Below are 27,763 nucleotides of genomic sequence, written 5' to 3'. Positions count from 1 at the left end.
ATTTCATAAAATTTATACACCACTTGACTTTTTAAAAAACAACAACCCTCAAAGCAGTTTACAAAACTCTTCTACTGAAGACTCTGCACTTAAGCCGGCAGATATGAGCATTACCATAGTCTTCAATGGATATTGTTGTTGTTGTTCAGTCGTTCAGTCGTGTCTGACTCTTCGTGACCCCATGGACCAGAGCACGCCAGGCACGCCTATCCTTCACTGCCTCTCGCAGTTTGGCCAAATTCATGTTAGTAGCTTCAAGAACACTGTCCAACCATCTCATCCTCTGTCGTCCCCTTCTTCTTGTGCCCTCCATCTTTCCCAACATCAGGGTCTTTTCCAGGGAGTCTTCTCTTCTCATGAGGTGGCCAAAGTACTGGAGCCTCAACTTCAGGATCTGTCCTTTTAGTGAGCACTCAGGGCCGATTTCCTTGAGAATGGATAGGTTTGATCTTCTTGCAGTCAATGGGACTCTCAAGAGTCTTCTCCAGCACCACAATTATATCAATGGATATAATGCATGGATATAATGTATATTTTACAAATTTCACGTTTATAGCTTCTTCCCCCAGAAGAATCCTGGGAACTATACTTTTCAGCAGGTGCTCACAATTCAGTTTGGAGATCACAGACAGAACTAAAAGACCCAGAGCCCCCCGGGGGAAAGAGATAGTGATTAAAGCAATTTCAAGGCTGCCGTTTTATGAACATTTACTTGGGAGTTTTCAATGGGAATGACTTTCAAGGAACATTCTTGGAAGTGGACTGCAGTGGACTTTATCTGTAGTATAGATGCACCACCACACCTTGAAACACCTCCTTGTTGCTCTTTCCTTTTGCCTCATGACAATTCTACTCATTCTTCTTCTATACTTCTCCATAAGAGGCTGAGTTGTAAAAGAGAAGTAGAGCTCGTAAAATGTGCTCTATTTTCTATTTTGTTTTACGGCTCCTCACTGCGCACGTCTTGAAGCCAGGCTCCTTTCTGGCAAACAGAAGGGAATAGAAGGCTAGTAAACACCAGGCAGTCTCCATCTGATCTACAAGAATGCCTTATGAGGAACGGCTTAGGGAGCTGGGTATGTTTAGCCTGGAGAAGAGAAGGTTAAGGGGTGATATGATAGCCATGTTCAAATATATCAAAGGATGTCATATAGAGGAGGGGAAAGGGTTGTTTTCTGCTGCTCCAGAGAAGCGGACATGGGGCAATGGATTCAAACTACAAGAAAGAAGATTCCACCTAAACATTAGGAAGAACTTCCTGACAGCAAGAGCTGTTCGACAGTAGAATTTGCTGCCAAGGAGTGTGGTGGAGTCTCCTTCTTTGGAGGTCTTTAAGCGGAGGCTTCACAGCCATCTGTCAGGAATGCTTTGATGGTGTTTCCTGCTTGGCCGGGGGTTGGACTGGATGGCCCTTGTGGTCTCTTCCAACTCTATGATTCTATGAACAGGGAAGGGAGGGTGGGAACTTCACACCCTCAAAGACAAGGACTCTCCGGATATACACTAAGAACTGTCCTAGTGCCATCAAAGTGACCTAAGTGAATTTACCGGTACCCGTGCTGTAGAGCGATCCACTTCCCAGCTGTGAAGGGAAATGGAAGGAATACGGCTTAGAGCTTCCACCCTACAGGCAGCCTCCATAGCCAGGTACATCCATGAAATTCGAACAGGTCATCCATTGGCTGCAAGCACCTATGGGTCATATACGGTGGGAGGACAGCTTGCATACATGCAGGTGCACATCCGATTTACTACAAGTCAGTTATTCCTTCTGATGTTTTTCTTTGTGGGGGATTAGTATGCTGTAAGCTATATTAAACATTGTGCTTAGATTGGGAGGGTGGGATGTAAATCTCCAGCAATGAATTGCCACTGTTAAACAACCGGAGTCCAAAACCCTCATCCGTCACTTGCAAACCATCCAGAGATCTTCCAGCAGATCCTGATCCGCCACCTGCCCAGCAGAAATCAACTTCTCGGCTGCTGCCACGTGAGCAGTTTGGAATCTAAACCACCACTCACTCAGAAGAGCGGTGCCATGTCTCAATAAGTACATTCTATATACCAGGGAGAAGGAAAGTTTTTTGGGGGAAGTGGAACAGCCACTCGCCAACAAATCGCTGGGGAAACAAGCAGCCTCGCTCAGTAAACTCCGTTTGTGCAACAATGGAGGGAGAAGGGGCATGGCCGGAATAGATTATAGCAACGCTAAGGAAAGGGACCCAGCAATCGGCCACGATCTACCCAAACTTCCCCCGCGATCCCTCGCGATCGACCTGTTGGACATGTTGGACATCCCTGCTATATACAAACAGCAAATGTAAGGTAAAACCCCTGCTGTTATTTTGTTTTCAGAGATGATTATTCTCATTGTGTTGCTGAGTTTTGCTGCTGTGTTACAACAACCTGCTTCAAAAGTAAGTTTCTTAGCTACACATGCGTCCATGCCTAACTCTCTCCCCTTTAAATCAGTGGGAGAAAAAAGTGTTACTAAAATTGGCTGGGTTGTTTTCAAATCTAAGATTGGATTGGGTCAACCTAAATATTCTCTTTAATTAGCCAAAATGTGTTTTACAGCTTCATCCATAAATACAATGAACTTGAAAAATATCACACTTAAGGGGAAGTCAAACAAATGTAATTGTATTCTTTTTTATATATAAAAAACAACAACTTCATTGACACTGATTCTTAAAGGATGTTGCAGTTTCCTATTCCACTAAAAGTAATGGCAAGTGTCTTTTTTATTTCAGTAGATTTATCTAAAGCAGGGGTCGGCAACATGCGGCCCATGGGCCAGATGCGCCCCATGAAGACCATTTTACCAGCCCATGAGCCACCCCCAAACTGAGCTGCCTGCTCGGTGAGTCCCCCGCGCGCTGCACTAAACCAGCGCAGCGCACCACTAAACCAGCGCAGCACAGGGACTCACTGAGTGGCGTCGGAAATGCTGTCTGTGCACGCACAGATACCAGAAATTGTGTCTGCGCATGACCAGATGCTGAAAATCGCTTCTGCGCAGGCGCGATTTTCAGCGTCTGGGCAAGCGCAGAAGCGATTTCCGGTGCCACGAACATACACAGACTCAATTGCACTGCACCAGTTGGCCCACGGACAATCTCCGTGGGAGTCATCCGGCCCATGGCTGGTAAACCTTGCCGACCCCTGATCCAATGTTAAATAAATTGCAGTTCTCATTGTTATGTACACCAATAAGAAACAAACCAAGAACTCAGGCCATTACAGCATTCAAAAGTGAGAATAATCCCTACTCACTATTGAATGCTATATTGGCCTGAGTTCTTGGTCTGTTTCTTATTGACCCCTGATCCAAAGCACAGGCTCCCAAAACATTTTAAATGAGGGGACTAGGCTTGGTTGCGCATGCATACCGTGCGGGGCATGCGCACTGTGTCATCATGCCCCAGGTGTGTGTGCGCTACATCTCTGCGCCCCCATTACGTGTATGAGTGACGTCATCATTCCGGGGTGTGTGGTGAAATAGAGCACACACACCGGGGGTCGTGATGACAGTGCACGGCCTCAGACACCCACGGTTGCAGGCACAAGCCGGCACCGCTGATCCAGAATACGCCAAAGAGAGTTTGATGCCATTCCATTACCTAACAGTTTACAACTCCGATTTCATTTACGTCAGAGGAACCTGACAGAGGTAGGTGGGGCCTACAAAGCAGTTTTTCATTATTCTTAGAGAAACAGTGGTAAAATTCTATTAGCGTAATGAAAACTAACCCTATAAATAAAGACAAGAGGAATATTACTCGTTCTCTTACTTCAGGCACATGCAGTAGGAATTGGACCAGCTGAGCGAAAGCAGATTCTTGACAAGCACAATGCCCTGCGGAGAGGAGTGCAGCCGACTGCAAGCAACATGCTGAAGATGGTAAGCAAGGAAGAGGCCGGATTCATGTAGGTCAGGGGCCTTGGCAAAGGCTTTCCAGGGATACTACACCTCCTTGCAGGCAGAAAACCTTTGCTCTTCACCCTCTCCAACCAGCGAATCCAACCAGCCAAGTTAAGGCAGCAGGGAGGGGGCAGCAATGGCGTGCTGAAGTGGCCTGAGTGGGTGTGGGGTGAGCAGGGAAGTCACATGGGGGTGGCAGTGGTGATGGTGGGCCTGAGTGGTTGGGGGGCAGTATGGTGGAGGAGCCTGCCCTGGATTTTGGCTAGAAGCAGTTGGAGGGTATGCTACATAATGGCTGGATCTACACACATCAAAAAAGCATTTCAGGAAAACGCATTGTGAACCTCATAATGGGAAACCGCGTTGGCGAAAGATGGAACTCTACAGTGCCATCTGGGGTCACAGTGTGATAACACAGTCAAAACACTTTTTTCTGTACTGATGTAGATGAGTCTAATGTTTCCTGAGTTCTGTGGCCCAGGTCTCACCACCACCACCACTTTGCCTAAACACGCAGACTCCCCACCCCCCAACCAAGCAAGCAGCTGTGGCAGATGGAATGGAGGTTGTCTTATGTGAAAAGGAAGGGGCGCTCCTGGCAAGAGAGGTGTGGGAGGAGGGAGACGGGGGGCACTCTGATGCCAGACATGTAGGACCAGAAGGAAACATCAGTGTCTCTAATGTACACACCAGGGCTTCACTAGAAGTGGAACAAGGCTACAATGCTCACGTCAGGCCAAATTTGACTGGGGGGGGGACACACCAAAGCACAAGAAATGGCAGCATACCTTTGGAATATGAATAACATTGTGCATACATAGATTCAAAGCCCAGTGGTTGGGGTGCACTGGAACCCAAGTAAATGGTAATGCATGCACATCCCAATGAGTAGCTGAGAGCACCTAACCCTTAAGCTGGTGAATATCATTAAGCATGGCTGGCATGAGTCAGGCAGATGTAATGCTAAACAATGCTAAAGATCATCTAGGGACTGAGGTTGGGGGTTGAGTCTAGGACAGAACATGTGAAATTTTGAAGAAACCAGAGGTACATGATGTTCTCCATTTTGAGAGGATGTGTCCATTCTCACATTTACTACTTTTTTCCATTTAGGGATGGAATTCGGCTGCTGAAGAGAATGCAAAACGCTGGGCAAGCAATTGTCAATTTGCTCACAGCCCAAACAACCAAAGAGTTGCCGGCAAGTAGAGCTGTCAGTAAGCACTGTACAAAAAATTAAGGGTGATCTAAAATCTAACCCACATCTAATAGACATTCACAATTATTTCACTGACTCCCCAATTGTCATTCTGAGCATAATGTTAAAAATACTCGAGGAATCCCACAGAAAGAGGCACAATGGAGAGGAATGTTCCAATACTTCCTAACATTTGAAGTCAGAATTCCACATTCCATTCTCACCACCTAAGCTCTGCCTAGACACACACTGTGTCCACCTGTAATACATACAACTTTTTAAGCGTGTGTATTTGAAGAAGTGTGCATGCACACAAAAGCTCATACCAAGAACAAACTTTGTTGGTCTTTAAGGTGCTACTGGAAGAATTTTTTTATTATTATTTATTTTGTTTTGACTATGGCAGACCAACACGGCTACCTACCTGTAACCAGTTCATACAAGTTCATTCCAGATCCCAGAAGGTTGCGGTTAATCACTAAAACTATAAATCTATTACAAATCAGAGACATTAAAATTTTACGGCAGAAGATTACAGCTTCTTCCTCCCGCAGGTGTTGTAAAGAAGGTGAAACCTGAAACATTTCGTTTTCAAACTTTAATATCTCTGCCTTGTTAATCACAGTATAATAGAGGGAGGAGATAGAGATAGAGATAGAGATAGAGATAGATAGAGAGATCAATACAGTAATTCAGTGGCAAGCAGTGATATTTTTCATAGGGAAAGTTGAGTTAAGAGGTGACAGCTTGCAAGGGCAACTGGGGGGATGTTGCATGTGTGACATTACGACGCCACAAGGTCACACACGTGAGCATTGCGACTCCATCCCTAAGCTGGGCAGAAGCTTCTCCTGGGCTTTGAGAAGGAGGTGCCAGGCCTCTGACAAGATTCTGGAGCCCTGCTGCCTCCTTCCCAAAGCGAGGTGGGCTTTGGAAAGGTGGCAGGGGGGCTCTTGAACCCTTGTGGGGACTTGCCTAGTCCACTGACCACACACCACTGCAGTAATTCAGAAAACCCCAGAGAGCGAGTGCCTTTTAGAAAAGACATTTACAGGCAAACATATGGTACATGTGCTAACAAAACAGGTGTACCTTTTGCTTTAGAATAATTATTTTGCATTCAAATGTAGGTAGCTTTAACCAGCTAGCTAACCAGACACATGTGTGAGTGGGGGAACAAATTCTGATTGGAATAAACAAGATTTACCTGTTGCAACATGTCAACCCAAAACACTGAATGACTCCTTGTTTACAGAATTTCCTGGATCAGTCATCATTAGTTTTTGTTAATGCTTACTGTCTCCACTTCTAGATGGAATCTCATGTGGTGAAAATCTATATGCTTCAACTCACCCTACTTCATGGAATGACCTGATTCAAGCTTGGTACAGCGAGGTGAAAAATTTCCAGTACGGTGTTGGAGCAGTCCGTCCAGGGGCCGTGATTGGCCATTACACTCAGGTAACTCAAACACCGTTTTGTATCTTTGTCAAGTGCACGGTTCAGCTAGTCGATCCATCGCTGATAGCCCACTCACATCTTGGCTTCCTGCTGCCTGGGACCTCACAAAAGGACGAAAGGAAACCGAGAAGAGGTGAGTTTTTCCCCTCGCGTTTCACACAGTACTTTTTTCATATTTTCCACACGGAAGTTCAGATAATGGATTGGCCTGATCTCTGCTGTGCCTTTGTTTCTGTGATTTCTTCAGACGCCATTCTCATTCACAGCTTCTTCCAAACTTCCTTTCCCTGAGGGGAAAAATGAGGGTGCTTCAATTAGACACAACACAAAGTGATGATATTTTGGTTGTTTTTAAATGTTAAATGTATGTTTTTCTGGCTCAGTATGAGAACAGATTCCAATACCTTTTCTTGTGTGGATGTTTTTATACTTACAGGTGGTTTGGTACAAGTCTTACCAGCTTGGTTGTTATGATGCCTATTGTCCTCAAAACAAGATGAAATATCTCTACGTTTGCCAATACTGTCCTGCGTATGTATTATTTGTTTCTTTGTTTGTCTGTTTGTTAATTAAGCTTGTTAGTTGTTTGTTACCCATGGTCTCCAAGGGACTTATGTTTCGTATCTGTTTTCCTTTTTTATATTACGGGGGGGGGGGGACCTGAATAAAAGAACCCTCATAAGAGCCACATGGCGCTTGGGCAGCACACTAGCAATGTATTAACTCTGCATTTCAGTGGCTGCCAACCAACCGGCAAAGTCCTTCTTATTACCTTTGGGCCAGGAAGCAGCAGTGGATTTATTTATTTTTTAATGACAAAGTCAAAACCCCTCAGGAAAGAATTTTCTGACATTTTATGATAGACTCCCCCCCTCCTTGCTTTGGATCCTCCTAAACAGTTGAAGGTGACCCAGGTGGTGCTGTGGGTTAAACCACAGAGCCTAGGGCTTGCTGATCAGAAGGCTGGCGGTTCGAATCCCTGCCACGGGGTGAGCTCCCGCTGCTCGGTCCCAGCTCCTGCCCACCTAGCAGTTCGAAAGCATGTCAAAGTGCAAGTAGATAAATAGGGACCACTCCAGCAGGAAGGTAAACGGCGTTTCCGTGCGCTGCTCTGGTTCGCCAGAAGCGGCTTAGTCATGCTGGCCACATGACCCGGAAGCTGTCTGCGGACAAACGCCGGCTCCCTCGGCCTATAGAGCGAGATGAGCGCCGCAACCCCAGAGTCGGACACGACTGGACCTGATGGCCAGGGGTCCCTTTACCTTTAAACAGTTGAAGACTTTCATTCCTAAATGTTCATTCTGTGAAATGGAATCCCTAACTTCACCTGCCAGTTACCTGACATCACAGTTACATCAGGTGACCACTTTTAAATGCAGAGCCCACAACGTGCCTTTCCATCAGCTGATTGTCAGCTGTTGAGAAGCCCTTTTCACAGGGAACGTGCCTGGACAGCTCAGTTGGTTACAGTGTGGTGCTGATAATGCCAAGGGATCAGGTTTGAGAGCCAGTATGGTGTAGTGGTTAGGAGCGGTAGACTCGTAATCTGGGGAACTGGGTTCGTGTCTCCCCTCCTCCACATGCAGCTGCTGGGTGACCTTGGGCTAGTCACACTTCTTTGAAGTCTCTCAGCCCCTCTCACCTCACAGAGGGTTTGTTGTGGGTGAGGAAGGGAAAGGAGAATGTTAGCCGCTTTGAGACTCCTTCGGGTAGTGAAAAGCAGGATATCAAATCCAAACTCTTCTTCTTCTCTTCTTCTTCTTCTCTGTATTTTTAACCATATCAAGTTCCTTATGCCAGCTCTAAAATCCTGGGGAAATCCCATGCCACCCCAGAGAATATTTGGCAGAAAACCTCCATTTGCCACCCACAACTAATGTAGGCTTATTTCATTCAGGCCAATTTTTTCCTCGTTCATAGGAGCAGTCACAGTTATATTCCTCTGGAGAATAGGCAGGGAAGTCACAAAACTAAGGACTTCCGCTCACCCAATGTAGATGTTTGTAACCCATATTACATACAATTGCGTTTTAAGGTTCCGTCTTATGCAATTTCATCCTTTTTAACATGTTTCTTAATATATTTGGCTATTTTCTCACACTTCAAACCCCACTGTGTTCTTTGCATATGGGGAATAACTTTTTAAATAGACTAGAAAGGGTTTCCAGTCTTCTTTAAGGATTCGAAATCTGTGTCTCTTATCAGTGCTGCCAGTTTTGCCATCTCTGCGTATTCCCAGATTTTCATCAACCATTCTTCCTTTGAGGGTGTTCCCTCCTCCTTCCATTTCTGCGCATTGAGAATCCTTGCCATTGTAGTCACGTACATAAATACCATTGAGGCTTCCTTTGGCATTCTGCTGTCTAGTATCCCCAGTACGAAGGATTCTGGCCTGCTTGATTGCCAAAAAAAAGAGTCAGAGCAGTTTAAACAATAAAATTAAGGAAAAAATTAGAACAATAACTTAAAACACACAAAAGGTTAATATAAGAGTAGACTAAAGCAACTTTCTAAAAATATGCATACTTTTCTAATTGAGAACAGAAAGCACAAATGTATCCCTGTTTGTTTACGTCTTCTTGTTTATCTTATTATCATTCCAGAGGGAACATAAAAGGATCACTTAAAACCCCCTATAAGTCTGGATCACCTTGTGGGGACTGCCCTGACTCATGCGACAATGGATTATGCAGTGAGTAGAAATAACTTCAAATATTATCATAATGCCTTTTTGTAGTTAGGAAAGGGCACTCAATAAGAATGGATCCCAGTAAATATCTGGTAGACCAAGCTGACTTTGGCTATGAGAGGGCCACTTCGACATAATACAAAACGAACCTAAATTGCACAGGACATTACAAAGGGCAAACACACATTTGCTACCATGGCTGCCAGCAATGATGACCCACAGCCAATGTTAGCTTCTTGGTGTGCGTACCTCTCTGATACCCAAATGTGAAACAAGCATTTGCGTGTTCAGACCTTTTAACCTCACCCCAAATAAATTCAGACATGACTCAATTTTTAGTTTGGTTTTTTTTGGCAGAATTTAGGCCACAACTTTATTGATTACAGCAAGTGATTGGTGGCATAGGCTCTGGTTCGACTAGCTCCCTGCTCCTCAGGTAGCGCTGACCCAGGGTTCCAGCATAGGTCAGCCAAGGGTGAACACCTGGATAAGCGGAAAGCCGGGGACCTGCTCTATCCGCAGTCCAAATGTCCCCCTGGACTCAGGCATGGACACAACCCCCTCTCAGGGGTTGACCAAACCATCGAGTCCCTGGATTAAAGGAATACCCTTCACATAGGGATGGCGAGAGCGTTCTGCCACCCCATCACTTGAACCAGAGCCTATCCGCCACACGAGCGCCCGCACTTGCCACCAACCAATCACCCCTGTAACCAATCCCTTAACCCCACGGACACAGTCAGCCACAAATCATTCCCAACCACAGACAGATGAACCCCATCAAGCCTGTAAAGGGACACATCTTGGAAGGTAATGCCCAGGTGACAGATGACCGTCCCACCCAAACCCAGTACCTTCTTGGCCACTGCACTCTGGATGCGCTCCCTGGCCCTCTCAGTGGCAGCTTAACACCTGCTTCCTCTCCACACATGTCACTGCAGTAACTGCAACCAAAATATCTTGAGTCCGGGAAGAGCTGCCTTCAACTCTTCCAAGTCCTCCTGCATACGGGTCCGCAGGCTCAGGCCAGGAGCTTCCGGCAAATCGTTCTCGCCCATCTGGATACCCAGCACACGTGGTTCGGGAGCCCGAGCCTGCATCCAAATCCAGACTCCGCCCCCCTCTTGCCGGCCCAGTGGACAAGGTTGTGCCCGACTATCCAGACCTGTAGGGTAGGTGGACCTAGGAATGAACAAAAATGTATTAATAACTGCACCATAACCCCTGCACCACTTCGCCCACACACAGTGCACCCAGAAAAAGGCAATCGAAAAGAGTCTCACCTTGCTGGGCTTGCGGAGCCAGGGACCTGAAATACTCCATTTGAATAAGGCATCCACAATATCGTTATTCGCCAGGGATAAAACGGGCCGAAAAAACAATATTAAATTTGAGGCACCGCAGCACAAAAGTGTGCAACAAGGCCGAGACTACTGGAATGGGATGACTGCTTTGCCAAAACTCTCGCCGCTGCCTGGTTATCGGACCATAAACAGACCCGCTGGTCCTTGAACTCTGTGGTCCAGATGTGCACTGCCACTACAATGGGGAAAAACTCAAGAAAGGTTAAATTGCGGGTAATGGCTGTGCCCTGCCAATGCTCAGGCCACCTCTGAGCACACCAGCGGACAAGGAAATAAAGCCCAAGGAACCAGCCGCATCAGAATGAACCTGGAAATCAAATTGCAGATTCAAGGTATCTTGCCACAAGGATACGCCACTGAAATCCCTGAGGATTTCAAGCCACATCTCTAGGTGTGCCCTAATCTCCTTGGGCAACCTGATTCGATGATGGGGTAGTTGCAGGCCTGCAGAAAGTCTAGCTAGGCGTGCACAGAAGGGATGACCAGGCGCCACCACCCTGCAGGCGAAATTCAAATGTCCCAACGGGGACTGAATCTGCCTCAAGGTCACCTTTTTCCGAGGTAAAAACTTTGTAATGATATCACGCAAAGCCGCTAATTTTACTTCGGGCAAAGCAGAAGTCAATGCCACGCTATCCAACTGGATGCCAAGGTAAGATAAGTTCATGACTGGTCCTTCGGTCTTTTTGGCTGCTAAAGGGACCCCTAACTCCTTAGTTAGGTCATCAAAAACTTGCAAAAGCAGCAAGCATTCCTCGGACTCAGCTGAAGAGCTTAATAAAAAGTCATCGAGATAATGGGTCCTGCCCCTAAAACCTGTCCTGATGCGCAAAGCCCAGTCCAAAATTGTGCTGAAGGCTTCAAAAGCTGCACAGGAAATCAAGCAGCCCATAGGCATAGCCTTATCCACATAATAGGGTCCATCCAACAGGAGCCCTAGCAATTTACAATCATGTGGATGAACAGGAAGTAAGCGGAAGGCAACTTCCATATTGCACTTAGCCATAATAATAATAATAATAATAATAATAATAATAATAATAATAATAATAAATGTTTATTTATACCCCGCCCTTCCCCGCCAAACCGGGCTCAGGGCAGCTAACACCAATAAAAACACAATAAAAACATAAAACAATTCATTAGAATACAGATTAAAATACAATTTAAAATTTAATTTAGACTGCAGCCTCATTTTTAAGTAGCCCACCAATCACACCAAAAGAATGAAACATCAGGGTTAAACTGAAACAAAAAGCATACCTTTCCCAAAACTCATCTTGGCCACTTGGTCAAAGATGGCATACTTAACAGAGCACAACTCAGGAGGGATAGCATCATTTACTGATGAACCCTGCGGATAAGATAAGATAAGATAAGTTGAAGAATTGATGCTTTTGAATTATGGTGCTGGAGGACACTCTTGAGAGTCCCATGGACTGCAGAAAGATCAAACATATCCATCCTTAAAGAAATCAGCCCTGAGTGCTCACTGGAAGGGCAGATCCTGAAGTTGAGGTTCCAATACTTTGGCCACCTCATGAGAAGAGAAGACTCCCTGGAAAAGACCCTGATGTTGGGAAAGATGGAGGGCACAAGGAGAAGGGGACGACAGAGGGTAAGATGGTTGGACAGTGTTCTCGAAGCGACTGGCATGAGTTTGGCCAAACTGCGGGAGGCAGTGAAGGATAGGCATGCCTGGCGTGCTCTGATCCATGGGGTCACGAAGAGTCGGACACGACTGAACGACTGAACAAGAAGAAGAAGAAGAAGAAGAAGAAGAAGAAGAAGAAGAAGAAGAAGAAGAAAAAGAAGAAGAAGATAAGTTGTGAATTAAGCGAAACTCCCCGGGGGCCTTTTGGGGCACCACACCCAAGGGAGAAAGGTGAAGGTCAGGATAAGGAGGGCTCTCGAATGGGCCAGCCATCCTGCCCAAAGCCAACTCCTTCCTTACCTTCCTCCTAGCAACATCGGGCAATTCTCTCACAGACTTCTGATTTTCAACCTTGGTAGCCCTAGGCAGGAACACCACTGGGATACGAAAGCCTTGAGAAAATCCCAGCCATAAATAAGAAACAGCTACTGTGTCAGGGCACCTATTAAGCCACGCCCCCAAGGCAGGCAGCTTAATGGGAGTGTGAGCTAGGGACAATTAATCCCTACATAACATCGTGGCTTCTGAAGGAGAGGGTCCCTTCTGGTCCCGCTGATAACCTCTCCTTGCCCCACGAAAGGGCCACTTCACTGTGCAGGAAGCAGCAGGGTGACTCCCAAAACATCTGTCACAAATATGGGAAAATCCACATCCTTGATGCTGGCAAAAGCATTTGTCACATTCCCAACAGATAAGGCGCCTCCCTGTCTTCTTAACCACCTGCTTGGTTTTTTGTTGTTTGGTGGATTTGCCTTCAAAATTAGGGGACACGTATGTAGTCCACACATCAAGATCCTTGTGATCCCAGTGAGCAGGTGGGATATTGGCAGCCTGGCGACAAAATCTCTCATCATGGTTTACAGCTGCCGCTTCCCCGGCCAACATAAAGGCCTTACGCACCAAAGAATGATAATTCCAAAGATGCAAACTTCTTTTAGGATACGCTGCAGAAATGACTCCAGCGAATACCTGAAAAGCATCAAGCCACTTCTCAAAGGTTCTCTCCACTTTAGGGTGGCTGGATTTTCACTTCCTAGAAATCGGCTGGTTATCCCTATCAGGGCATTCGTTAGGGGGAAGAAGTTTAAAAATATCCACGTAACGACCGTTAAGGATCCTGTTACGCATCCAGGGGCTCCAGGGATGATATCCCTGACTGCATTAGTTGAGACCTTGACATCCTCGGCCGGTTTACCATTGATGCATTCAAGGGGAAGGTCATACCTAGCCCTATGCGTATTGGCTCTGCGTTGCCAGGCCCACCTAGGAAGGCCTGAAGCCCCTTCGCCATGGCGCCAGTACAAACCCAGAACTACATCTGCATCATCGTCAGAGGACTAAGAGGACGTACCAGTAGAGGAAAAGGAATCACCATCTCTGCACCTCTTGGCCCTGCGTTTGGAGCGACGACTCTTCTGTCGCTTGCCTCCAGATGAAGGGACCCTGGGCACCAGGAGATCCTCCTCCGAGGAGTGGACGATGATCGCCTGTCTCAACTGAGCCAGTTGAACCTCTACATAACTAAACATATGTGAGGAGCCTGGCCGGGAAAATTTCCCCCTCCCACAGGTTGGGCAGCTGAAAGCCCCGAACCTCCTGCACTAGGAGGAGCAGACAATGAACGCGCCCGGCCCAGCCTTAAGGCCAATGAATCCACTTGACCCGCAGTGCCTGCACAGTCCCTAAGGCTAGATGGAACTGTGACCCTGGGGAACTACAATTGGGAGAGCAAGGCCCCAGAAGGATCACAAGGCTCGCTGCCTTCACTCATATCAGATGGGCCATGCACCTCATATACAGCTGAAGATGAAGGGGGGCCGGGCTGAGGAGCGAGCTGGCTTTGAAATTGTTGAGCCAGGGTCTCAAGCTCTGTATTGAAACGAGTCAGGGCCACAGGATCCGAGCCAATATTAGCCGTGATGGCACCCAAACGATCCAACGTTTGCTGCGGTACTGCTGGAGCTTGCCCTGAGCGCAGTGACTGAGACGGGCCTCTAATTACCCTTTTGGAAGGGAGAGAAGGACTAAGATTCCTTTTAACAGGCATCCTGACTATATTACTCACACTGAGGCTGCAAACTATTCCAAAATGGCGCTCCCGCCAAAGGGGAAAAAATGGCGTTCCCACCAAAACAAAATGGCGCTCCCACCCAAAAGGATCCCTTTTAGGCCCTAGGAATTTCCCCCCCCCCCAGCAAAGGGTTTGAAATGGAACTGAGGGAGAAAAACTGACCAAGCCAAGGAGAGGGAATCTCTCGCTGCTATCTGGCTCTGAGTGCACTGAAATGCAGATTAAATGCCCCAAATGGACTTAACACACAGAGGACACAATCGCAATGGTAATCCCCCTTACACAAAGTCCCAGGGGAAACGGAGCTGTACAGCGAAGCCGCCGCAACAAAGATAGGCACTATCGGGCAGGCTCCACAAACGGGGATCCCCAAACCCATAAATTACAAGCCGCTGACAAACCCAAGGGGAACGGAGGCTCGGGGTCACGTGCATGGGTATTTGTAGGTCCCTCGATCCATTTAGCTTGCATCCCATTGGCCAGATTGAACCCAGCAACAAGGGACCTACCGATTGGGTGTTGCAGCTGTCAACCAACCCAACAACGAAAGGGATTTGGTTGCCAGGGAGGACCCGATTTCACACACAGATGGGATTTTTGAACATCTCTTTGTTGAGTTTATGCACACCATTTTTCTTCTTCCCTCCTCACTTCTGAATCTTGACAAGAAACTATCCCCCTCAGTCCTGCTCAAATGGTGAAAAATTCTTGCACCATTATGCATTTAATGTTAGGTGCATATTATATGCATATCAGGGTCCCTTCCAACTTTACAATTCAATGATTCTATATATACTCCAGGTTTTCTGAAGTAACTGCAAAGTAAACGAATACATACAACAGTGCATATACTGCGGAGCGTGCATGGGGTCGGGCTGAGATATTATGCGCCACTGATTGTATGCTCCTCTTTTTCAAGTTGCTGCAATGCTGTAGGCCCACCTTGCATGTGCAGGCACTGTGTCATATAGTCAGCATGCTCCCTGGTCGCTTGTGAATCTTCTGGCAACCTTGTGTGCTTCCATATACCCTCCAACATTTCTCCGATGAAAATGGGGACATCCCATCCCATAATGATAGTTTTACTATTTATACCCCACACATCTTATTGGATTGCCCCAGTCACTCTGAGCAGCTTCCAACATATATTAAAATGTAATAAAGCATTTTTTTAAAAAAAATCCCTATATGGGATTGCCTTCAGGCAGCTCGGAAGTCGAATAACTCCATACCCTCCAACATTTCTCCAAATAAAATAGGGACATTCTAAGGGAAAGGGGGACATTCTGGGATCAATTCAGAAACTGGGACGGCTTCTCTAAATCAAGAATCTCCCTGGAAAATAAGCACGCTGCATGCCCAATTCTCTGCATGAGAACTACCGGTACTAGCAAATATGTGAACTGGCCTAGTGACTTAGGGCTGCCACATATGATTTTAATGATACGCCTACAAATGTAATAATTTCTCTCTCTCTCTCTCTCTCTCTCTCTCTCTCTCTCTCTCTCTATCATCTATCTCGCTCTATCTCTCTCTTTTATTTTTAGCCAAACCATGCAAGGAAAGAAATCGTTATAGCAACTGTGCGAGCTTAAAGGATCAAGTGGGATGTGATCATCCTATAATGAAAGACTGTAAGGCTGCTTGCAAATGTCTCACAGAAATAATATAAGGCTCCTGAATTTCTCACTTATACCAACCATATCTTTATATTAAAATAATAATATGCTTAGCTAAATTAGACGATTGTTCACTTTTGATTATCACTACTACAGGACAAAACCATTTTATAAGTAAATTGTTTCTAATAGTTGTTGTTTTTTACATGTAATTGTAATTGTTTCTAGTTATAACGAAAATGAATTTAACATTAGAATGTTCCTCTCTGTTTGATCTGCAGTCAAACTAATAAAGCTTTTGCGCCTGAGAAAACAAAAGAAAACGTTTTGATTTCCTTGCGACTACGGAATGTAGCAAATGGCAGTTTGACCATTTGTGCTCAGAGTGTGGACAGCAACGATCCCGCAAAGAAAGAGAAATGGCCAGAACTTTATTGGTTACAACTAAGCCAATCTGGCCTAGCATCGGGTGCAAGGATCCAAATAGCAGGCAGCCCGGCTCTGGGCAGAAGCACACAGCCAATCTGCAGGCTGAGAAATGTTAGTGGAAGGTCAGAGAGCTTTGATTTCATGAGCCACGATTGCCATCCTGCAGCTCACAGGCATTCCAGGGCCAAAGCTGGTTTGGGTCCAGAAGCAACACCCAAATGCCTCCTCAAGAGAGTCCCCATTGAGAAGCAGGGAGCCCAATGCCTGCAGCACCTGCCAGAAACTAAGGGCAACATGATCAATAAATGTAGCATCCATACCAAGAATAACAGCGCTCTGGGGAAGGCAAAATCCACACACACACACACCCATGCCCAGCCCCATCAACCAGTGGCCAATCTTTCTCCATAGCAAAGGTTGAGTGCTGGAGTTCCCGGCGTGCACAGCGGGAGAATGGCGGACCGAAACATCTCTGCTATCTATCACGAGTTAATTTGGCGGCTGCGATGGGAGTAAAGCAGCCTCCCGACCTCCCCGGGACGACGGGGAGGGCTGCCTTTGCCCGCGGTTACCCCTTAACCCACTTTGATCCTTCGGGACCGAGTGGGGGGGGGTCTGGGCACATAGGGCTCGTTTTAGATAGAGCTCCTGGAGCCGGCCCCATTCGTGCGCGTTCCCTTTAATTGGATATATAAATTTGTTTAAAGATTTTTGGCATGTCTCAGACAAAGGAGTGAGAAGAATGTTGCCAATTGCAGCCCTGAGTGATTAAGAATGAAGATTGGAAGAAGACGTCGACTTTACATTGGTATGTGAAGGAGGGAAAAGAAGGGGGGGTAAGCTCTGGAATCTCCGTTTGTTTTGCCTCAATATCTACTTAACACAGGCGAAACCTCCCCCAAAATCCACTTTCACAGGCAAATGGCAAGTAGACTTTTAAGACTGAATGCAAATTAGATTGGAAATTACAAGAAATAAACTGTATGGAGTTGATTTATGATATGGACTGATTTAAAAAGTAATGGAGGATCTCCGGCTGGTGTGACGCAGCAAGAATTAACGGTAGATGGTTGAGAATCTGTGGAGCTGGATACCGCTTCAAAGGGAGAAGCCAGCCTTGACGGACGATTGATAGTGGAATTTAGGAGGCGTCTGGCTTTCCTGGAAAGGAGCGGAGGAGGGCTCGCAGAGTTGAATTTGCTGTGTCGTAGTTTGATTTACAAGCTTGATGAGAAGACGAAGGCAACATGGCGCCGGCTGAAATACGGTATTTGGAGGATGACGGCTTTATCCATACAGAGACATTATTCATTATAGTAGTGTCTGCTTGCTGGCATTGATCAGAGGCTGGGAAGATATTGGTTTTTGAATGCAACGAAATGAGATCAGAAAAACGCTCTGGACTCTGAGACATGGGGAACCCATAATTTAAAAATTCGGCATAATTGGAATTGTTATAATTGGAAGTGTATAATTAATTTGGATTGTAATTCGATTGATAATTGGAATATATATTGGAAAATCAATAAATATGATTTTTTTTTTAAAAAAAAGCAAAGGTTGAGTGCTGCAAAACAAGAATTCAAGAAGTTCAGGTCCAAGATGGCAATTGTCACAAGGCGTGCCAGCTCTCCCCATTTAGAGCTCAGACCCAAACCAGAGGGGAGAGGCTCTTCCTGCAGTCTGCCCCTAGGTCCCACCCCCAGGAGCTCAGCTGGCCTAGCTGATTGGTGCCTGGGACAGAGCCATGGACCACAGTGTGGCTGGTCTGCAGGTCACCATCTGGCCGCATCAATGAGCCTGTTGAGCCTCCCTACTGTCATCACTCCATGATGCACATGGCAGCCAGCTTTGACTTAGTGGCCTATTCCGCTACATTCACAACTTTTGATCTTTGCCATACCCAATTATTAGTTTTTCTGACTTGCAATAATATTACTGACATTGCACATTCCCCGCCTTTGGGGTTGTTTGTTCTTAAGCGTCGTGGTCCAGAGTGAGGAGGAGCAGCAAAATGTGTGCTTGCTAAGGATCCTGTGAGCTTCATCTTCCCGCTTGCCCACCCCACCGTGCTGTGCCGTTCTACCTGTCCTGCACCTCCTAAGTGAGCCTGCTACCCTCAGAGGCTGTGGAGGAGGACGCCCCATTGCAAGACTCAGCTGCCAGCTCAATTGCCTGCTGTACATGGAATGGGATAGAAGAGGCACCGTTTTCTTCTTGCCTTTTGCTTCAGGCAGCAAACTCTATTGGTCCGGCTCTGTATAGTGACTGTTGGCAAATTGTTCCTATCTATATATATAAAACACAAGTGTCTCTGCATCCAGTCCCTGTGTCTCTGGGTTTGCGCTACTGAGCATGTGCCCCATGGACACAGGGATTGGAGCAGAGAGATCGGGCCGGGAGCCGCGGCGGCAGTTGAAGCGGTGGTTGAAATGGAACGCTGGCGCTCCAGACGCTGAAGGGAGGCCACACTGCCACTCTCGCCACTGGGCAGAAGGAGGAGGAGAACAGGGTGGGGGGGTGGAGCCTCCCAGGAGATGATGTCGCCTCACCCCCCTCGCTTCCCCACCCATCGCCCCACACTCCGAAAGGGGCTGGGAGCCCCACACATCCGGAAGGAAACCTGTTCTACCGTCCCCCAGCCCCACACCACTCCAGGGGAAAAAGCCCCCTCCTGTCGCCGCTCTCCCTCGGCCGCCCCTTCCCCCAGCCAGAAGACCTCACCACAACGGCGGTGGGAGCTCCGCAGGAACCTACCATCATGGCTGCTCCCAGCCCTTAACTCCATTCCCTCAGCAGCAAGCGCAGGCTGCCCAGACCGGAGGGGCGGGATTAAGGCGGGGTTCTGCTGAGCTCGAGCTCGGCGTCGGCCGTGGGTGTCTGCGGCAGCATGTTATTTCTGGGCGAGTGACGGGCATGTGGAGAGCATCGCGTGCGCGGAAAGTGAGGGGAGGAGGAGGAGGCAGCAAGCCATGCTTCGTGCAGTAAGTATGTTTAGGACAGGAACAATAAAAGGAAACACACCGTCATTTCTCCCTCAGGAATATTAACGCCGTGTAGGGAGCGCATGGTTTGCCCTGCTCCCTGCACTTCAGGACCTTGGGTTTTGTGTCAGAAATGTTCTAGCGCCCATTATTTTAACGGGTTTAAACCACTAGTGGGTAATAATGTAACTTCTGCTGCATTTGAAAGCCATTTAACCTTTTCCAACATTCAGGTTGGCAACTTGTCCATGTGCCTAGTTCTGCCTTGTTTTGGAATTTATTCACCATCCTTGCAGGGTCATCATCCATCTCACCCATTCCATGATGATGCTGTGTACTGCTTTGCTTGGCAAGGATCCTGTGGGCTTCATCTTCCCACTTGCCCACCTCCACCTTGCTACGCCATAAGATTGTGGGAACAACTGCATTAGTTCTCCCAGCTCGTTTGTGCCCCCAGAAGGATATGGAAATGTCATTGAGGAAGTCCATGTTGAGCTGCGTCCAGGTTAAACTACAAAACACAATGGTATGTGCAGGCAAAGGAATGAACAGAAGTTTAAAACTGCAGAAATGCACGTGTGCTGCAGTTCTGGAATTTGTTGTTTAGGAATTATTGCAGTTCACCCAGAATTCAGGAAGAGTGGGATGTAGGAATGCTCTGGTACAAATCAGAAGAACAGCTGTACATAGCTTTGGGACTTCCTTATTGGGAAGTGTTAAGTTGTGGGTGGACACAGCAGACGAGACAGCGATTTCCAAACAGCTCTTGTTTATTTGCAGGCTGGAACAGAACTGAGCTGAAGGCCTCAGCCACCTGCTTATATAGAACTCAGCTACAACGCAACAGTAACAATATTCTGCAGCTATCCAATCCCTGAGTGTCAGTTTATAATCCTTCATTTGCATAAGCTGACCTGAGTGAAAACCGCAGCAGAATAAACTATATACACACACCCCTGGTGGCCAAGGTGAGAACTTCAATACATAACACCCCTCCCCACCGAGATAAGGCATTAGGTTACAAGCATAGTGGTTCCATTATATACAGCAAATGCTCTTGTTGATTCATTAATGCACATAGCATAACAGTTCAAATTACGATGCAGCATTACGTGTGCAAGTTGTGGGTAACATAGTCTTTTAGATACGCTGGGCGTTTGGGAACCCTACCTGACCGCCGTGGGCCAGTATCAGAGTCCGGTTGGCTGCTCGAGTCCCGTTGCGACTGCTGTGCTACCACTGGTGTCGTTGGGCCTGAGTTTCCCGGCTCCGCTGCTGTTGGAGGGCCTGTCGCGAGCGGACTCGGTGGACACTCAGGCAAGGCAGTGGTCGGAGTCTCAAGGGAGTCGGGCAAAACCCTTGCAGTGGCTCGGCTCGGCTCCGTGTCCGCAGTTTGTGAAGGGGGTGTAGGAGTAGCCTCGCCTTCCATTGGTGTCGGTTCTAGGGCTGAGGCTGCCGTTGAGGGTACTGCGGTATCGTCCAAAGTCCCAACCCGGCGCCTCAGTTGGTCTATGTGCCGGCGCCACAAACGCCCGTCCTCAAGTGCCACCTGATATGAGCGGGGCCCAGTGACTCCCACTATCGTGGCCGGCACCCAAGGAATGTCACCCACATAGTTTCTGGCAAAAACCTTATCCCCGGGAATGAAAGACCTTGGTGCGTTAGCACCGCCCAGGGGCTCGGCTACCCCGAAGTCTGGATGCAACCGGTCGAGCGGAGATCTGAGGCGACGGCCCATAAGCAGTTCAGCTGGACTCCGCCCTGTGGCTGCATGCGGGGTAATGTGTTGCATGAGCAAGTATTCCGTGACACGCTCATGCCAGTCCTTCTGGTCCAGGCGTGCCAGTGCCTCTTTCGCTGAGCGCACCATTCTTTCCGCCTGTCCGTTGCTGGCCGGGTGGAATGGTGCTGTTAGGGCGTGGCGGATGCCTAGCCCCAAGAGGTACCTTTCAAAAGCGCCTGATGTGAACTGTGGCCCGTTGTCGGAGACGAGGACATCCGGACATCCATGTGTTGCAAATAGGCCCCGCAGCACCCGGACTATGGCTTCGGTAGTGGTGGAGGGCATCAGAGCCACCTCCAGCCATTTCGAATAAGCGTCCACCACTACCATAAAGGTCCGGCCATGAAAAGGGCCAGCAAGGTCAATGTGCACTCTTGACCAGGGTGCCTTTGGCATCTCCCAGGTGTTGCCCTTAGCTGCCGGTGGTGCAGGTCTCGATTCTTGACACGCTTGACAGGAGGCAACCCAGGAGGTGATGGCATCGTCCATGTTAGGCCACCAGATGTAACACCGAGCCAACGCCTTCATTTTAATGATCCCTGGGTGGCCGGTGTGCAGAGCCTCAAGGACGCGTTGGCGGAGTCTTTGGGGAACCACGACTCGGTCTCCCCACAGTAGGCAGCCGCGGAGAGCCGAGAGCTCATGCTGTCTGGTTGCAAATGGCTGGAACTCAGTCGTGAATGGCCCTTCTGGCCACCCCCTCCACACCCAGTTGAGCACACGTCTGATGGTGCGGTCCTGGGAAGATGCGGAGGCCACATCGGCAGCCGACACTGGTGCAGCTGGAAGGTCCTCAAGCAGGAGTACCGATGAAGCAGGAGCTGGATCTTCCACAAACGCCGGAAGAGGGCAACGACTGAGGGCATCAGCATGGCCCAGCGACTTTCCCGGGCGATGAATGAGCCGATAGCTGTAGGCTGCCAGAAAAACAGTCCATCGCAGCATGCGTGGCGAGAGGATCGGCGGAGTTGGTCTGTCCCCCGCAAGGAGGCCCAGGAGCGGCTTGTGGTCAGTGATGAGGTCAAAGGTTCTCCCGTAGAGATATTCGTGGAACCTCTTCACTCCAGCCACAAGCACCAGTGCCTCCTTGTCGAGCTGGCTGTAATTCCGTTCCGCCGGAGACAGCGTCTGAGAGAAGTAAGCAAGTGGTGCTTCCCTCCCATCCGGGAACCAGTGACTGAGGACTGCACCGATGCCAAAGGGCGAGGCGTCACAGGCGAGGACCAGTGGCCTGGCTTCACTGTACTGTACCAGCACACTGTCTGAGGAGAGAAGGGACTTGACCGCGTTGAAGGCCGCTGTCTCCCGATGACCCCAGGACCATGGCGCCTTCGTGCTGAGCAGGCGGTGGAGAGGCTCAGCTAGCATTGCCTTGTGGGGCAGGAACATATTGTAGAAGTTCAGCAGCCCCAGGAACGCCTGCAACTCAGTCTTGTTCTTTGGAATCGGGGCCTCCTGGATGGCCCAGATTTTGGATGCCGTTGGGTGAAGGCCAGAGGCGTTGATGAGGTAGCCCAGGAACTCCACCTGTGGGATGGCAATCAGACACTTTTCTTTCTTCACCTTGAGTCCGGCCTCCTGGAACCTGGTCAGCACAGCGCGGAGGCGCTCGAACAGCTGCTGATTTGAGTCTGCGGATACCAGTACATCATCGAAATATGGTACCACGCCTGGCAGTCCCTGCAGGAGGCGCTCCATGAGGCTTTGAAAGATGCCAGGAGCCACGCTCACCCCGAACTGTAGTCGGCGGCATCGGAACGCTCCTCAGTGGGTGACGATCGTCTGAGCTTCAGCGGTGGCGTCGTCAACAGGCAGTTGTTGATAGGCTTGGGCAAGGTCCAGCTTAGCAAAGACCTTGCCTTCACCCAGAGAATGCAGCAGGTGTTGGACGACGGGAACTGGATAAGCGTGCTGCTGAAGCGCCTTGTTGATCGTGCACTTGTAGTCTGCGCATATCCTCACCGACCCATCCGGCTTGACAGGTGTGACGATAGGCGTTTCCCACTTGGCATGGTCGACCGGCTCCAAAACCCCTTGCGCGATTAATTTGTCCAGTTGTTCGTCCACCTTAGCCTTGAGGGCGAACGGAACCCGGCGTGGCTTTAGCTTGATTGGAGCTACTTGTGGATCAAGGCTAAAGGAGATGGGTGTGCCTGTATATTGGCCCAAGGTGCCATCGAAAACCTCGGCAAATTCTTTAGTTAAGTTTTCAACTTCCGCGTTGGAGATGCAGTTGATGCCGGTGACTTCCAGGCCGAGGGCGCCAAACCATTCTAGCCCTAGGAGGCTGGGCCGCGGGTCTTCAACTACCACGAGTCGGAGTGGGCCCGAGAAATTTTTGAACTTGACCTGGAACTGGCCGACGCCTGTCACGGGAATGTCGTTCCCCTGGTAGTCCCTCAGGTGTACACGATGTCGGTCAAGCTGCCTCTTAGAAAGCCTGGGCACAAGTCTTTTGATAGTGCTCCAGGACACAACGGACAGGGCAGACCCGGTGTCGATCTCCATGTCACACGGAGCTCCTTCGATGAGCACTGTGATGTGTAGTTTGCGTCGCGTAGGCGAGTCGGTTTGTCCAATCGTGGTTCCGGATGAGCAGCAACAGTTGGTGAGAGCGAAACAGTTACTGTTTGCGGACCGGGTTGACGACTTGGACTCGCGAGATGGTGAAGAGGCCGTGTTTGATGGCGTAGATCGGCAGACCTTGGCGATGTGACCCTTTCTGGAGCACTGCCGGCAGATGGCGTCTCTGAATCGGCATTTGACGCGGGGGTGGTTGCCTCCACAGCCGGCGCATTCTGATTGGCCCTTGGACTTCTGTTTGAACTTCCCGCGTTCCCGCTTCGTCTGGTGCACGTCATCGTCTTCGCTGGTTGATGCCTCGTCGCTGCTAGCCTCTTCATGGTGCACAGCAATTGGCTTTTTTGTAGGACGTGGGCTGCTGGCCTTGCGGATCTCTTGGGAGGAGAGTTCAGCCGCTTCTGAGGCCGCAGCCTCCTCGATGGCCTTCTGCAGCGTGAGGTCTGGCTTGGCAAGGAGACGCCGTTGCAGACGGTTGTCCCAGACTCCGCAGACGATACGATCCATCAGAGCATCGTCTAAGTCTCGGAACTCGCAGGTTAATGCGGCCTTCCGGAGAGCGGCGACGTAGTCGTTGATCGACTCCCCCTCTGCCTGGTTCCGGTGGTAAAAAGCATGGCGGGCCGCAATTTTGGATGGCTTGGGCGCGTAGTGGCTGCGTAGCTTCTCTTGTAGCGCGTCCCACGGTGCTCTGTGCACTGCGAGTGGAGCGACTAAAACTCTGGCCGTCTCAAACACTTCGGGCCCGCAGAGGCTGAGGAAGAGGCCTCGCTTCCGCTCCTCTGATACTTCTGTTAGCTCGTTTGCTTGAAGGTAGCATTCGAACCGAGCGAGATATGAGTCCCATGATTCAGAGGCCGGGGCAAACGGCGGTAGAGGCACTCGTGTAGCCATGATTCCGATGCCGACGTGGTGGGCGATGGATGGAACACAGTGCTCTAGCCAGAACGGGCAGCTCTGAGTTGGTTCTGTTCAGTGATTTTCGCTCAGCGTTTCAGCTCAGTAATTCAGCTCAGTGATTCAGCTCAGTGATTTGCCCTTGCTCTGAGACTGGCTGTGTGCTGTCTGTGTTCTGATGTCCATGATCCCACCTTCGTCGCCAGTGTTAAGTTGTGGGTGGACACAGCAGACGAGACAGCGATTTCCAAACAGCTCTTGTTTATTTGCAGGCTGGAACAGAACTGAGCTGAAGGCCTCAGCCACCTGCTTATATAGAACTCAGCTACAACGCAACAGTAACAATATTCTGCAGCTATCCAATCCCTGAGTGTCAGTTTATAATCCTTCATTTGCATAAGCTGACCTGAGTGAAAACCGCAGCAGAATAAACTATATACACACACCCCTGGTGGCCAAGGTGAGAACTTCAATACATAACAGGAAGCAATGCACAAAGCTAACAAACACTTACTGTATACAATGAAAAGCTGTAATAGGTGATGTCATCTGGCCTCCCTAGGCTAACCATTTCTCTTTACCTGTCGCCTCTTTTCAAATCTTGCGTTGAAATCCATAAGTGTATCTTTGCATACAATACAACCTATCTATTCCAGATTCTCAATATAGTGCGTCTAACAAAATGATTTTTTTCAAGTCCACATTCACTTTGACCTTGTCATACGACATACATCCATGTCATCCAAACCTCAAATCATGACATTCTAGTTCCAAAGTCCTCCTATTTCTTAGGATCCACCCACTGCTTCCTCCGCACCAAGCGGCAGGCTGTAAAATACAATTTCAAATCAGGCAGTTGCTTCACATCTCGCAGTACTTTCATTTTAATTCGTGGTTTTTTACATTGCCGTAACAATTAGATAAATCTTTTTTGCCATTCTCTAAACAGTAAATCAGTCACGATAGGTATTCTTTGAAATAAAAAGATCATTCTAGGCAAAACATTCATTTTTATTACTGAAATTTTGACCAGCAATGACAATTTTAACTTTCCCAACTTTGCATATCTTTATTAACTTCAATCCATGTCAGATGTTATTTGTTGTTGACCACCTAATATGTTGTCATATTAATATTTTACTTTTCTGATGGTTAACCTTAAAACCTGCTAATGTAGCAAACTCATTTTATGGGTCCATATGTTTCTTTTTAAATCTTTCTTCCCATAATTCTTTCATTGAATATCTCTCAGCAACGCTTCTAGGACCAGAATAAAAAGCAACAGGGATAGTGGACATCTTTGCCTTGTCCCCTTCTGTACATCACGGGGTTTAGTCATATCTCTGTTAACCACCATCTGTGCAGCCTTCGGAAGGGCGTATTCTCAGTGTCTTTATCTGCCAACCCTAGGAGCCCACTCCTAGGGGCTGAGGGGTCTTCTGCCTCCACTAACATCTTTGAGGGGGCTGCCCCCCCCCCAGTTGATGGGCATTGCCATTCAAATGGTGTGCGTGCACCACATCATGTGTTCTATTATGCAGGCCAGGCCATACCTGTCGCGCCCCCCCCCCCTTTATCCAAGTTGCCACCTCTGCTGCCAAAACTTTCAACTCCCTCCCCTCTGCTGTTTGGTTGCTCAGATACTGATTCAAGCAGGGGGTGTCAGCTCACATCACAATCCTGCATGAAGGTTATATTGAGCCTATCTGGGGCACAGAGGGTATTTCGGTTGATGTGAATCAACAGGAAAAAAGGGTAAGTTGTTAGGTGAAGAAACTGGGTGTTATGGGATTTCAGTTAGGCCACAACTTCATTGAATGCAGGTGCAGGTTGGGTTTGGCTTGGGCCAAATCCGTACTGGCCAGAATTCAAAGAAATAGATGGGGGGAAAGCCCGCTAATCCAAGCGGCTGGCACAGGAATTCCCCAGCTGCATTGCTCCCTGGGGGTCAGAGCCTGGCACGATGGGCCACACGTGTCTGGGTGAGCTGCCATTCTCTCTGGCCACCTCCTTGTTAGTGTTTTGTGGGAGGGAGATTTCGGTGGGTGGAGTTGAAGTGGGCGAAAGGGCTCTGTCTGTTGGGATTTTTATCTATCCTATGCTGCTCAGCAGGACTATTATGTTTTATATAAATCACATGAGTGTCCGAGAGAGTGTGAGAAAGGAAGTCTGCCTTAACTCTTCTTCCAAGTGTTGTTATTGTAATGTTAGTTTCACTTTTGCCGTGTCGCTGTTCTGTACTCTGGAGAACACAGATGTGCTAATGGAGACTCTGTTTATAGACTGTAAATAAAAGTAGTTTAGAACTACAAATGAGTCTTCCTTATTGCTACGTGATGCTGGAAGACCTGTGTGCTCTTTTCATGAGGAAAGGGTCGCAGATTACCAACTCTCTGGACTGAAGGCATGTTCCAGCCAAAGAGGGCCACCGGGAGGATGCTCTGGAGTCTTGGGGAGCATGCCGTCTGCCTCAGAGCGCATTTCCCAACACTGTCATCCAGCGTTCTCAATCTTTATCTGCTCTTTTTAAAAAATAGATGACGGTGTGCAGTCTACAGGTGATGCTGTGGCTGCTGGTTCTTCTTCTTCTGGTACCTGTGGGCACCAGAGCCGAGGGAAGAAATGGATCCGACCATTATGACGAAAAAGATCTGATGGGGATGGATGAGAACCATCCCCAAAGTGCAAACCTGACACAGAACAACCAATTTCTGGAAAGAGGTCTGTTTAAACACATATGCAAATTTAAATAATTGGCTTTGTTATGCATCATGAGCATCATATCTCCAGTATGGGCAATGAATTATTTTGTAATAGGTCCCAGAGCACGAATAGGCAAAGTAAGGCCCGGGAGCCAGATCAGGCCCAATCGCCTTCTAAATCTGGCCAGCGGACATTCTGTGAATCAGCGTGTTTTTACCAGAATAGAATGTGACTTTTTACTTAAAATGCATCTCTGTGTTATTTGTGGGGCATAGGAATTCGTTACCCCCCCCAAATAGTCTGGCCCCCCACAAGTTCTGAGGGACAGTGGACCGGCCCCCTGCTGAAAAGTTTTGGTGAACCCTGTTCCAGAGCTTAAGAAAAGAGCTGATCATCCTGAACACCA

At 48.3% G+C, this 27,763-nt stretch overlaps 1 protein-coding gene across 1 annotated transcript in view; it reads left to right on the top strand.

Moving 5' to 3' along the window:
* Nucleotides 1-2,349: 2,349 nt before the first annotated feature.
* The window catches only part of LOC117044815 (cysteine-rich venom protein pseudechetoxin-like), a 204,974-nt gene continuing 179,560 nt past the window's right edge, over nucleotides 2,350-27,763 (top strand). The window contains exons 1-2 of the mRNA XM_033145636.1: nucleotides 2,350-2,417; nucleotides 3,800-3,904. Of these exons, the coding sequence (XP_033001527.1) occupies nucleotides 2,358-2,417; nucleotides 3,800-3,904 (165 nt within the window). The 5' untranslated portion in view covers nucleotides 2,350-2,357. The remainder of the gene's footprint in view (nucleotides 2,418-3,799; nucleotides 3,905-27,763) is intronic.

Source organism: Lacerta agilis, chromosome 3 (genome assembly GCF_009819535.1).
Source record: "Lacerta agilis isolate rLacAgi1 chromosome 3, rLacAgi1.pri, whole genome shotgun sequence".
NCBI classification, from domain to species: domain Eukaryota; kingdom Metazoa; phylum Chordata; class Lepidosauria; order Squamata; family Lacertidae; genus Lacerta; species Lacerta agilis.
The sequence above is the reverse complement of the archived record's forward strand: the minus strand, read 5'-3'. Positions and strand labels throughout refer to the sequence as shown.